The sequence below is a fragment of the Chaetura pelagica genome, unplaced genomic scaffold (assembly GCF_000747805.2).
Source record: "Chaetura pelagica isolate M959 unplaced genomic scaffold, ChaPel_1.0 scaffold10, whole genome shotgun sequence".
In the NCBI taxonomy this organism is placed as follows: domain Eukaryota; kingdom Metazoa; phylum Chordata; class Aves; order Apodiformes; family Apodidae; genus Chaetura; species Chaetura pelagica.
Genome location: NW_009952263.1, coordinates 11,371,408 through 11,384,470, shown reverse-complemented (window position 1 = coordinate 11,384,470; position 13,063 = coordinate 11,371,408). Strand labels below are relative to the sequence as shown.

The window sequence follows — 13,063 nt, the reverse complement described above, 5'->3', positions numbered from 1 at the left end:
CAGGATGAAGAGTGTCCTCTAGGACATAAATCTGTGATTCCAGGCATAGAATGTCTTTTTACCGAAGCTGTTGCTTCGGTGATTATTTAGCTTTTCTTGCTACAAGAGATTCAAGGCAACACAGGGAAAACATGCACTTCTTTTTAAGTACTGGACTGCCTCTCCTACATCTTCCATAACATGGAATTCAAACAAGGAACACAGATGTAGGCCTTCGAGTTTTTCTGTGGCCAGCTTTTATGCTAAAGAGAAATAATCCAGGAAAGTACATAACAGCAAGAAACAATCAAAGCTGAAAAACAAAAGGCCAAACCTTAAGGCCTAACATACATATATGCAAAACCCTTGCAAGCACCTATTGAGATGCTTTAACACAGTGGTCTACACCCACTTTCTCAGCCAATACAATGACCACAGGTTTGTCATTTTGTTCATGGTGACAGAGAACTAAACCAGAGGCTAATATGGAGAGTAAATCCTCTCCAACAAAGTCTGAGTGTAGAAGCCAAAATTGAGGCAGACACACATGTAAGGCAATCCCTAGTTGACACCTTTCATTTTTAAAAACCTTGAATTTCCTGAGATTGACAAGAAATAAAGAGTTAAGTTCACACCTTTAGAAAGCTTTGTACACATTGCATGGACTTATTAGCACTTGCATTTTCTGTGGCTAAACATACATTGGCAGGTTCACAGCTTCATATCCATTAAAGTATAAGAGAAAAACCCTAGCATTTTTTAAGAAACCAAGGTCTTGCAGCACCATGTAATCACTGCAAAGCTTGGCAAGACAGAAAATTTCCACCTACTTGGAAAATTTAAACAAATTCATATTTGCCCACAGTTTGAAAGTCTGAAGCATTCAATTTTACAACTGGAAGTGGTACCACTCCAGAACCATCTGCTCCTGATAATCAAGAAAAGTCCCTGGACCACTTAAAAATGTGTGAGAGACAAGGGCTTCAGTTAAACAAAAATTAAAGAAAAAGCAAGGTATTGTGTTCATGCAGGAACTTCCTTAAAAATAGTTTAAACAAGCATTTGCTAGCTGAATGTTTTAGCAATCATTGCAGCCATGTATCTGATTCTCTGGACAGACGTAGCTCTAATAGCTGAAGAGAGCAAGGAAAGTAGGATGGGTCACCAGAGGGTCAAACATTTCAGAATTTCATTAATATTTTCTTCTTCTAATATAAAGCTCCTAAGATAAAGACTTTCATTGTGCGAGTACAAAGCTTTTGTTTAGACTTATGCATCCATGCTACTGAAAGTTAACTAAACTGCCTTTGAAACCTCTTGATGTTGAATGCTGTCATAAAACGTACACTTGATGTTTACTACTATTTTTAGGGAGGTTACAAGCTCTCAAATTACATTAGGTCCACAAATGAAGAGAATGTGGGTATATAATGTGCACCAATAAAGTGAACTTCTGCTGATGAAGTAATAAGAAATTATTACCCAATAATTATCCAATATTTGAAGTCCCTGAGAGTCACCTTCAACCAGTCAGAGAAATGGGGAAAAAAGCAAAGCCCTTGTAATTGTATTATTATGCTTTTCACTCACAAGGAAGGGACATTCAGAGACTCTATGAATTAAAACCTGTTAGTTCTTGCAAAACAAACAAACAAAGGAACAAACAACAAAGAACCAATAAAAAACCCGCAACCCAGACCCCCTCCTGACCCCTAACTTGGAAGTTCTAACAGAAAATGAGGAGGCCAACTCTTTTGGTACAACAAACAAGAGTGATTGGATTGCCCAAAAATTACCTGGAGAAATCAAAAGACTAGCTAAGAAATCACTGTTCCAGAGAGCATCCTCTGCTGCTCTTTAAAGCAAGAACCAAAATCTGTAACCCTAAGGTTAGAAAGAAAGCATGTTTGAAAATTGTAATGCTGTAGGAAAACCACATCCACCCGGAAGATCAGTGGAGACCATCCCACTTTTTGAAGAAGTAAAACATGGCCAAGACCTGGTAGAGATTACTGCTGCAGCCATGCAGGAAAAGGAGATGCAGTGGAGGGGTAGAAGAGATGGTAGTGGTAATGGGCAATGCAAAGATCAAGATTAAAATAACTCTGAGTGGCAAAACACTTCTCAGCACATCAGCCCAAACTGAGCCCTGACATCACAGCACAAACTAGTAACAGTTTCTGTTCCTTCTTTTGTCCTCTTTTTCTAACCTCTGCAGGAGTGGGCATAGGCTTGATGTGAGTAGATCACAAAAACAGTCCAGGAAAGTCTTCCCAGAGACATAGCAAAACCAACCCAGCTACCAGGTACCAAACTGTTGTGGTGCACAATTGATGCAGACAGTGCAGTCCATGGACCATGGTGTGAAACCCTTGGGTGGGACTATCCCAGCAGTGGGTGAAGTCTTTGCTGTGACTTCTCCCTCTCCTGCTTTCTTCATGGTGGTATCAGTGCTATCTATACACACTGCTGGTTTGATTGATATGAGAAAAGTAAAAACAACTGCTTTATGAAAGGAATAGTTCTCTTAAAATCTCAAAATAAAGAAAGATTATTGGAAACAATTTTCTGAGAGAAAAAACATAATTTTAGCTAACCAGAGCACCAGGCTGAACTCTTTGAAATCTGGTATTAAAGAGACATCGACAGTTGAAGACAAAGAGATGTAGTAGAAGTGGATGCACTGGGCTTTGGGTCTTTTTATTGTCACTTATTGATTACTTTCTTGATGACTTTCAACTGAGTTTTGGATTGGCATGGAGCAGCTCAGTGACCTAGCATGCTTAAATTAAGAAAAATAATCTGCAATGTAAATGTAATTTAGGCCATGCTCCCCATCAATGCTTTTTATATATTCTGGCTGAGGAACAAAGGCTGTTTTTCATGCTGACTCTACTGTATGAATACTCTCCCCTGTGCTACAGTCATTCCTGTTGCCCTTTTATCTGTATTATGTTCACTGTAGCTACTGGAGATCACTGCCCTGTACTCTTCAGGTCAGGCCTGAAGCTGGAGAAAAATTTAAAGCTATGCCACCAAGTGCAGTGCAACTCAGGCATGTGTGGAAGTGGGGACATCAGGCTCTATCTAGTGTTACAGAAGGATCAGAGCTTCCAGCCCTGCAAAACAATATTTGATACATGCACTGAGTAAACATCACACAATTTCTCAGCTCACTGATTTGCTAACATGGAATCTGTATCACTAAAATCAGTGGAAGCGAAGTACAGACTGCTGGAGCCAGGTAGCTTCAATTGGATGACTTCACAGAGCTGTAACAAAATTAAAGGCATCCAACCAAAGGGATATTCACTGAACTCACACAGAGTCGCCAAACCTTCTGCTGGAGGTAGGCAAGTTTGGTTTTTATTGCTTCTGGGTTTCCACTGCTTTTCCCTTCATGCTACAATACCTGGCTCAACAGGTTGAAACACAGACACAGACTTTGTAACTGCTGAACATGTAGTGAGAGTATATAATATATCACCCTCATTTCATTTCCACTTTGTTTCCCCTTTCTTTGCTTCATTTGTGTCATCTCAGTTTCTATTCTGTGACCCTGTTCGTTTGTATAAGACTCCTCTATGTTCTTGATAGATTTTCTGATGTGGAAGCATCTTTAAACTGCAAAGCTCTCCCTTTGGATTGCTGCTTTCTGTGGGGAGTAGTTTCTGATGTGTCATTGCATGCTGGCATGGAGAGAGATGTCATATTTCTGATAAATCAGAGTGACAGCAAACACAGAGATTAACTAAATTTTTAATGTCTGATCACAATGCTCCTGATAGAGTTAGGCACTGAAAACAAGCCTAACTTCTGACATATACATAGACCATGGATTGATAGGAAGAAAGGCAACATGGTCTTTTGAAGAGCTGCAGAGGCTTCATGTTTGGATGTGTGCCAGAAAATCCATACTGATAATGAAATTAACATTGATGACCCCATGAGAAATATTCCAGTTAGGTAGAGCTCTGACTCAAAGAGACAAGTGTTAGTTTTCCTGGGACCTTAAATCATAACATTGCTAATATTTAGTTATACTAGTATTGTAAAACAACACAATTTTAAGAGTGACTTGTGTCTATCACCAAGCATCATCCATGAAACAGTATTAAAAATGGAATTTAAGTGCATTTATGCTACAAAGGTCATCCTGTTCCTACCTAACTGCTAGTGGAGAAACCATATTACAATCTGTGCATCCTTTTAAACCATAGTACTTCAACTGATGATATCAATGTGAGCTCCACAGCAGGAACAAAGCCAGAGTATGCATTAAGAGATTGCCACTTTTCATTAAGATTCTTTGAATAGTCAGAAAGGAACATTTTGCTTTTTAACTTAATCTTTTACCATTTTAAAAGGTTGAAATTTAATACAGGCTATTTCAAACTTGAGCTAGCCTGATGAAATCCAAAACATTATTCTGTTTAAGATCTTAGAAGACCCTAAACTTATTGCAGACATACCAATGCATTCAGCTGTACTAATCACCTCCAGCGTTTTTTGCTGTGCACTTGCAGTAAATCTGCTTTTTGTACAAATGAACTTTGTTAATCTGCCCAAGGTTTGTTCAAAATTACCCTCAAGTCTATGCTGTGTTCTTCTGCAGCTTTTTAGTACATTGGCTCCCCCTCCTGTTCATTTGGTGTAAGCAATAAACCGATCAAATGGTCCAGTACAGAAGTTGCTCAGTACTTCCCATGATTGTTTTTCGAAGCGTTATTTCTGAGGCTCACAAAGAAAAAAATGCTTCTCAGGTATCCCTGTAAAGGCCAAAATCATTCCTCAATATATAAGAATATCTGGGTCCAAACCAACGGTGTATACAAAATAATACAATGCTACTGTGTGAGGGATAGTTAAAAAAAAAATAATTCTTCTCAGTACACACACAAACAAAAAAATAAAATAAAAAATTAAACTGTGAAAAAGACAATGAGAAAAAAAATACTTTCAGTTAGAGTCATTACCCAAAAACTTTAGAAACCAGTCCACCACAGAGTTAAGAGATGTGTAAATTAAAGAGTGCATTTAAATAGTACAGGTCAAGAAGTGCCTGTGGTTCAACCAATAGAAAAGACGTATAAATTATAACAGTAACAAGTAAAATGAAGGAGAGAAAGACCAAATGGGTAAGCTAACCAATGACAACTTGTACATGAAGAGTCATAACTAAAATCAGTCACTAGGGCAAGAAATCTGTGGAGCTGAAAATGTGCTACCTTACATTTAAAAACAGCACTAGAAAGAACGCTGGGTCTAGTATCGATAGCAAGTGAAGTGACAGACTCATTGGAAATAAAATTACAAGGTCACATAAGAAACATGGCAAGATATGGAGAAATCTAATTTTCATTTCTCCTTATTCTCTGAACAATGAACCAGAAGGAAAAGGAGAAACGCTTGAAATGCTTTCAGGGAAAGGCTGGTAACTTGTCAGCATAGGGACATTCCTGCAACGAAAATTGGGTGAGAGCACCAGGCTCTTGAGGCTAACAGTAGGGGACACCAATTATATTTTTAAAATTCAGTGTATGTGGTACATTTTTCTTACTTGTCTGGAAACACTATGCATCAGGGAATGCCCACATCATCATGTTGCAGCTCACAGTAAAAAAAACAACCTGGAGACACAGTGCAGATAAAAGCCAGATTAAACTCTAGCTGCTTTAATTAGCTATTAAAAATTTAGAATTAAAAAAGAATCACTAAAGGGCAATGTCACACAGATATCTTAAAAAAACCAAACCTGTCACCAGGCAGCCAGAAGTGAATTTCTGTAATTACTGTAAGGAAGAGAACACTACTGGAAGTTTCCATCAACAGCTTTTCAGTGCTTGCAACCAAAAGACTGGCAGTGTCCTAACACAGAGACAGCACAGTCTTACATGCAAAAACATGTTGTAACACATGGAGAATGAGGAAAGGGAAGATGCTTCTGGAGAGTGGGCAATTCCAAAAGCAACAAGGCAGCAGCTCACATTACCTGAGCAAGCTCCAGTGAACACTGATAATGAGATGTAAAACCAGCAGAGTAATGACTTCTGCTTTGCACTGCCAGGTATATTTTTATCCAAGAGTGTTTACAATTCAGTGCATAAATAACCTGGAAAGAACACACTTTCTTCCCTGCTCCAAGCTATGTGTTTTGAACACTATGCTATAGTTAGCTTCTCCTTTGCTCATTTTCTTTCTGGCTCTCCTTTTGCACAGACTTCTCCAACAGAGGTGTATATATAGAGAGCGCATCTTCTTCCCAGCACGCATGTTCAGTTTGGTGGTTAAAGCAGACTTCTGGAAATCTGGGGATGCAAATCTGTATTCTGTCACAGAAGCAAACATGTCATCCACACCTCCTACCTTCTTTGAGACCTCTAGACAGAAACCAATTATTCAAAAAGTGACTATCATATTCTATGAATTTCAGATCAAAAGAATGATTCCGGAAAACCATGCAAGTAATTAGCTGCAAGCTCTGGATCATGAGCAGATGGCAGTAACTACCTGGAGTTCTGACTCAGCCATTATAATGTGGGAAAAAGGATTTCACACACATCCCCTGGGTTAACATTTCCTACTCCTAGCTCTAGGCTGCTCTCCTGCCAGAAGAACCTGGTTTTAGGACACCAGTCTGAAAACAGAAAAGTTGATCAGGTATGGGTTTGGTGATCAGGAAGTGAGGTGGATTAGGAAGTGGTTGAAAGGAAGGAGTCAGAGAGTTGTAGTCAATGGGGCAGAATCTGGTTGGAGGTGTGTGACTAGTGGAGTCCCACAGGGGTCGGTACTGGGACCAGTGTTGTTCAACATCTTCATCAACGACCTGGATGAGGGTATAGAATGTACCCTCAGCAAGTTTGCTGATGACACTAAGCTGGGAGGAGTGGCTGACACACCAGAAGGCTGTGCTGCCATTCAGAGAGACTTAGATAGGTTGGAGAATTGGGCAGGGAGAAACATGATGAAATTCAACAAGGGGAAGTGCAGAGTTTTACATTTGGGGAAGAACAACACCATGTCCTAGTACAGGTTGGGGGCTGAACTGCTGGAGAGTAGTGTAGGTGAAAGAGACCTGGGGGTCCTGGTAGACAGGAGGATGACCATGAGCCAGCAATGTGCCCTTGTGGCCAAGAAGGCCAATGGCATCCTGGGGTGCATTAGAAAGGGTGTGGTTAGTAGGTCAAGAGAGGTTCTCCTCCCCCTCTATTCTGCATTGGTGAGGCCACATCTGGAGTATTGTGTCCAGTTCTGGGCCCCTCAGTTCAAGAAGGACAGGGAACTGCTTGAAAGAGTCCAGCGCAGAGCTACGAAGATGATTAAGGGAGTGGAACATCTCCCTTATGAGGAAAGGCTGAGGGAGCTGGGTCTCTTTAGCTTGGAGAAAAGGAGACTGAGGGGTGACCTCATCAATGTTTACAAATAAGTAAGGGGTGAGTGTCAGGGGGACGGAGTTAGGCTTTTCTCGGTGATGACCAGTGATAGGACAAGGGGTAATGGGTATAAATTGGAGCATAGGAAGTTCAAGGTGAATATCCGAAAAAATTTTTTTACTGTGAGAGTGACAGAGCACTGGAACAGACTGCCCAGGGAGGTTGTGGAGTCTCCCTCACTGGAGACATTCAAAACCCACCTGGATGAGTTCCTGTGTGATGTACTCTAGGTGACCCTGCTCTGGCAGGGGGGTTGGACCAGATGATCTCTCGAGGTCCCTTCCAGCCCCTAAGATTCTATGATTCTATGATACAGTTCAACTCATCCTATGTGCAGTAACAGACTTCTGTTGGCTTTGGCCTTGGGAGAATTTTTAGGCTGTATTTTAGACAAAGGCAAATGATGCTTACTGCAAAGGTAAAAGTGTGCACTTCAACGGCCTCTTATATACATGAGAGACTGGAAGATCTCATAGGTCTTAACTATTTAATTTCTGTTCTCCTTCATAAAAGAATTATAACGTGTCACATTTATTTTGGGTCACTGATACCGTATTTTATACCAAAAAAATGGAAAGTATTATACAATCCCACACAAGACCAGACCTATTAAAATGAACAGATCTTTAATGAAACCTACAATTGCATGGACAGCTGCAAATGAAACTCTCCTAAATGTAGCTGTTTGTAGTGGTTATACTTGAATTATTAAACTAAAGATGAGCTTCTGTATAATTCAAATTTCACTGGGATGTACATAGCTTCTATAATTTTAAAAGTATCTTACCTGTTTAATTTTGGTTTTGAAGTCATACTATGAAAAACTGTATTTCTGAATTTTACCTTTTGTCCAGTCATTACCGACATTCACAATCTACATGCATTTGTGTAACTACATGTGAACATTATCACAAGATCAGTTTCAAAGTCATGCCCCATCAAATCTATAAGCTCATAGCCAAGAACCATTTTTATGGGATGGTGCAATGCCTGGCAATGGTGCCATGATTCCCTAATTTGGTACTGTAAAAGTAGTACTGAAATACCAAACATTTAGACTGATACCACTATCAAAAAGAAAAACACCGAACTTGCTACTTCATGAAACTAAGCAAACCCCACTCTTCATACTCTGCTATAAAGCTTGATTCCACAACCAATTTGGACACCTCCTTCCCACCCACCAAACAACCCAGCCAGGCACTGTCATGAATACTTATCTCAACAAGCAATAATGTAACCTTATCCCATTTCAACATTACTTCAGTGATCCACTAGTAGAAATACTGTTGTGCTGTTTTTCTGGAGGTAAATGGCCTCAGCAAATCTTACAAGCTGTTGCTGTCTAGGGCTGTATACATTCAAAGTTGAAATTTTAAAGGTCAGAAGGGTCCCTTCCCCAAACTGTAAACAAGGAGGCATTCCCAGTCTAGAATTTAAAAAGTTCAATTTTCCTCATCTTCAGTGGTATGTGTAAGTTGCACTTGCCTTTGTACTAAGGTCTCTGAGACACACATAGAACAAACCAAGCTGACTTGTGTCACTTACTTACTTTGGACAAAGGATCACTTCGCTTTCTCCTGAAGCAGTTTTTCTGATGATGGATATCTTACTTTTTACAAATTGTTGCCTGTGCAGAAATAAATGCCACCTTGCTTTAAAATCCTCTTCTCTACAGTCCATTCTTCTCTAGCTTAACAAGGGAAGAAAAGGTGCTTGAAGATCACAAATTCTTTTTTCATATCACAAAGGTGCTGACAGAAGAAAAGTGTCACAACTCTCTCTCCACAATAATTTAAGAAGACAGCAGAGCTGTGTAGAGTTACATTCTATAATCCACAACTGCTTTATCAGGATTTTGACACAGTGAAAGCCAGGTTCTGCATAGCCACAAAAGCGCCACAACGAACACCATTTCTGAAAACTAGAAAATTCCTATTTGCAGGAAATGCTGCTTCCATATCTAGTTTGAGAGTCACAAAACATGTAGCAACCATTGAAGGCAACCTGTTAGTAATGTTTTCACCCATTAATTCTGAATAACAGCCCTTAGAAACTCAGTCTCTAAGCACACCATTCTACCTGCCCTAACTCAAACTCAGCCAATCCTACAGCACAGCTGCAGCTCTAAAGCTACTTTTGTCCAGTCATTACCGACATTCACAATCTACATGCATTTGTGTAACTACATGTGAACATTATCACAAGATCAGTTTCAAAGTCATGCCCCATCAAATCTATAAGCTCATAGCCAAGAACCATTTTTATGGGATGGTGCAATGCCTGGCAATGGTGCCATGATTCCCTAATTTGGTACTGTAAAAGTAGTACTGAAATACCAAACATTTAGACTGATACCACTATCAAAAAGAAAAACACCGAACTTGCTACTTCATGAAACTAAGCAAACCCCACTCTTCATACTCTGCTATAAAGCTTGATTCCACAACCAATTTGGACACCTCCTTCCCACCCACCAAACAACCCAGCCAGGCACTGTCATGAATACTTATCTCAACAAGCAATAATGTAACCTTATCCCATTTCAACATTACTTCAGTGATCCACTAGTAGAAATACTGTTGTGCTGTTTTTCTGGAGGTAAATGGCCTCAGCAAATCTTACAAGCTGTTGCTGTCTAGGGCTGTATACATTCAAAGTTGAAATTTTAAAGGTCAGAAGGGTCCCTTCCCCAAACTGTAAACAAGGAGGCATTCCCAGTCTAGAATTTAAAAAGTTCAATTTTCCTCATCTTCAGTGGTATGTGTAAGTTGCACTTGCCTTTGTACTAAGGTCTCTGAGACACACATAGAACAAACCAAGCTGACTTGTGTCACTTACTTACTTTGGACAAAGGATCACTTCGCTTTCTCCTGAAGCAGTTTTTCTGATGATGGATATCTTACTTTTTACAAATTGTTGCCTGTGCAGAAATAAATGCCACCTTGCTTTAAAATCCTCTTCTCTACAGTCCATTCTTCTCTAGCTTAACAAGGGAAGAAAAGGTGCTTGAAGATCACAAATTCTTTTTTCATATCACAAAGGTGCTGACAGAAGAAAAGTGTCACAACTCTCTCTCCACAATAATTTAAGAAGACAGCAGAGCTGTGTAGAGTTACATTCTATAATCCACAACTGCTTTATCAGGATTTTGACACAGTGAAAGCCAGGTTCTGCATAGCCACAAAAGCGCCACAACGAACACCATTTCTGAAAACTAGAAAATTCCTATTTGCAGGAAATGCTGCTTCCATATCTAGTTTGAGAGTCACAAAACATGTAGCAACCATTGAAGGCAACCTGTTAGTAATGTTTTCACCCATTAATTCTGAATAACAGCCCTTAGAAACTCAGTCTCTAAGCACACCATTCTACCTGCCCTAACTCAAACTCAGCCAATCCTACAGCACAGCTGCAGCTCTAAAGCTACTTTGTGTTTTCTCCTGTCCCACTTCGAAAACACGGCAGAAGTGCTGTTTAATACATCCCCAGTGGAAGAGCTTAGCTTTGCTATTTGCAGTCCAAAATACTTCCTACATTTGTCACATTTGTACATACTTTTCAAACCAAATCTATTAGCTTTCACTTTTTTTCATGTCAAGCTTTTCTGAGTCTCATTTCCTACTGATGTAAAGCTGGAAGTCCCACTTTTCTCTATATTTCAACTGTCTTTCACTTCATTTCAGACACATACAGCAAACAAAACTTTTAATTATTTTTTTTTTAATTTACAGTATTGATTGCTCTGAGTTATGCCTTACTGTTGTTACAAAGAAAATACATTCATCTGAACATTTCACTTAATATGAAAAAAATGCAGTTAAAACATTAAAAATGCTTTACACTGTGCGAAATAGAACCTTTTGAAGTCATGACATTGGCTACAGCCAGGCACAGAGGAAGACTGTCTTCATGTAGGCTACCAGCACATTCATTCCTGTACCCCTTCATCTGAAATTGTCTGTAACAGTAGATTATAGGTGAATACTTGTCCTGAATTATTAAGATTAAATAACTCTCTGCTTGGCCTTTAGCATTTGTATTTCCAGAACAGGATATTTTTCTGCTCTTTTCAGAAGACTTACTGAGCAATAGAGTTTGAATAACATTTAAAAAACTGGAGATGTTTCTGACAGGGAGTTATAAACTACTGGTGCATGCAGCTGTCAAAATCTGGATGAATTAGGAAACGTGCTTCCCCTAGAGAAAAGAAGAATGGCTGGGCACAACTACCATTTCACAAATAGTACTTAAGTCAGATGAAATGCATCCTTATCACAAGCTTTTAACAGATTAACATATACCACAACACCTAGCACTGAGCAAATTTAGAAAAATATTATCATGGGGGTTTTTGTGAGTTTTTGTAGCCTTTGTTTTGGGTGGTTTGTTTTCTTTATGTATATATATATACACACAGTCAAAATACTGAAACAAAATAAGTATGGTGGAAGATGCCATAAACCACCCTGCTTTTTAATCTTGAGGAGTTGGGCTGCCAAAGCCATTATGCTATTGACAATTACTAATTTGATTATTTATAGATTATTTTTAAACAATGAAGAGGCAGGAAATGTTTATTTATTCTTTTCTTTTTTTAATTCTATGACCAAGAATGAGTGAACATTATAGTCATTTAAATCAACCCAATTACATAGTTTGCATTAAGTTAACGGCTGCCAAACACGTGTGTACTCCAGTGACCCACCACGAGCAGTGTTACCTGATGGGTGAGACAGATTTTTAAGATTAGACACAGTACATGTAAAAATAGAAAGTTTAAAAACCAATCTTATCACAGACATTTCCATTGCCATCTCCTTTGTGAAATAAATAAGGCAGCAGATGATTTTTACTTTGCAGTGGCATCTTTGAGGTATGCTATTAAGTCTACTCTCTCGGTCTTCTTCTTAATACCCGCAAAAATCATCTTTGTTCCTGGGATATACTTCTTTGGATTTTCCAAGTACTCCATCAAAGTATCCTCACCCCAGGTGATACCTAGAGAAAAGAAAGAATAGTTAGTGGCTTCAGAATAAAACATTTCTATGGTTGTCCTCCATATTATTTTACTTCTTGGTAGGTTTCAGTACTTCTGGAACTACCACCGAGAACAAAATCTTTTTGCTCCTAGTAACTCAGAACAGCAGCTTTAAGTTTACCTTTATTCTTATTAGCATCCGTGTAGGAGAAGCCCTCAGCCTGCCCAGTCTTGCGTCCAAACAGGCCATTCAGGTTGGGTCCAGTCTTGTGCTTGCCCCCCTTCTCAACTGTATGGCACTGGGAACATTTCTGGACAAAGATCTTCTTGCCCTTCTCAATATCTCCCATTTTCAGTACTAGGCCAAGAACACACAGAGAGGTCATTATCGCAGTTTCAAGGTCACCTATTCAAAGCGTCCTGTTGTTTTACAGAACTGCAGTATTTGGCACGTCAGCCTAGTAATTGTCCAGCACACGTTCTACCCACAAGGTATAGCTCCTGGGTTTGAAGATCAGCATAGAGTCATTAGACTATGCAAAAGGTATCAAGGTGATACACAGGCCTGCAGAGCAGGAAAGGCCTTCCCGCGGCCAAACTAATTGCCCCACAGCATTTAAACAGCACCGAAGTAACTTTTGATGAGTAAATTGAACAGGACTTCCCTACA

At 39.4% G+C, this 13,063-nt stretch overlaps 1 protein-coding gene across 1 annotated transcript; it reads right to left on the bottom strand.

Moving 5' to 3' along the window:
- Window positions 1-11,986: 11,986 nt before the first annotated feature.
- Window positions 11,987-12,747, bottom strand: LOC104397577 (cytochrome c). Its single transcript, XM_010007571.1, has 2 exons — window positions 12,575-12,747; window positions 11,987-12,413 (listed from the first exon to the last, which is right to left on the bottom strand). The coding sequence occupies exons 1-2, from the start codon at window positions 12,741-12,743 to the stop codon at window positions 12,265-12,267; spliced, it is 318 nt and encodes a 105-aa protein (XP_010005873.1). The 5' UTR covers window positions 12,744-12,747; the 3' UTR covers window positions 11,987-12,264.
- Between the last annotated feature and the right edge of the window lie 316 nt (window positions 12,748-13,063).

What these genes read in the sequence shown, in the direction of transcription:
- LOC104397577 (XM_010007571.1), bottom strand. Translation starts at nt 12,743, where the DNA reads ATGGGAGATATTGAGAAGGGCAAGAAGATCTTTGTCCAGAAATGTTCC. An exon ending in GGATGCTAATAAGAATAAAG is followed by an intron (nt 12,414 to 12,574) that starts GTAAACTTAAAG and finishes TCTTTTCTCTAG; the next exon opens with GTATCACCTGGGGTGAGGAT.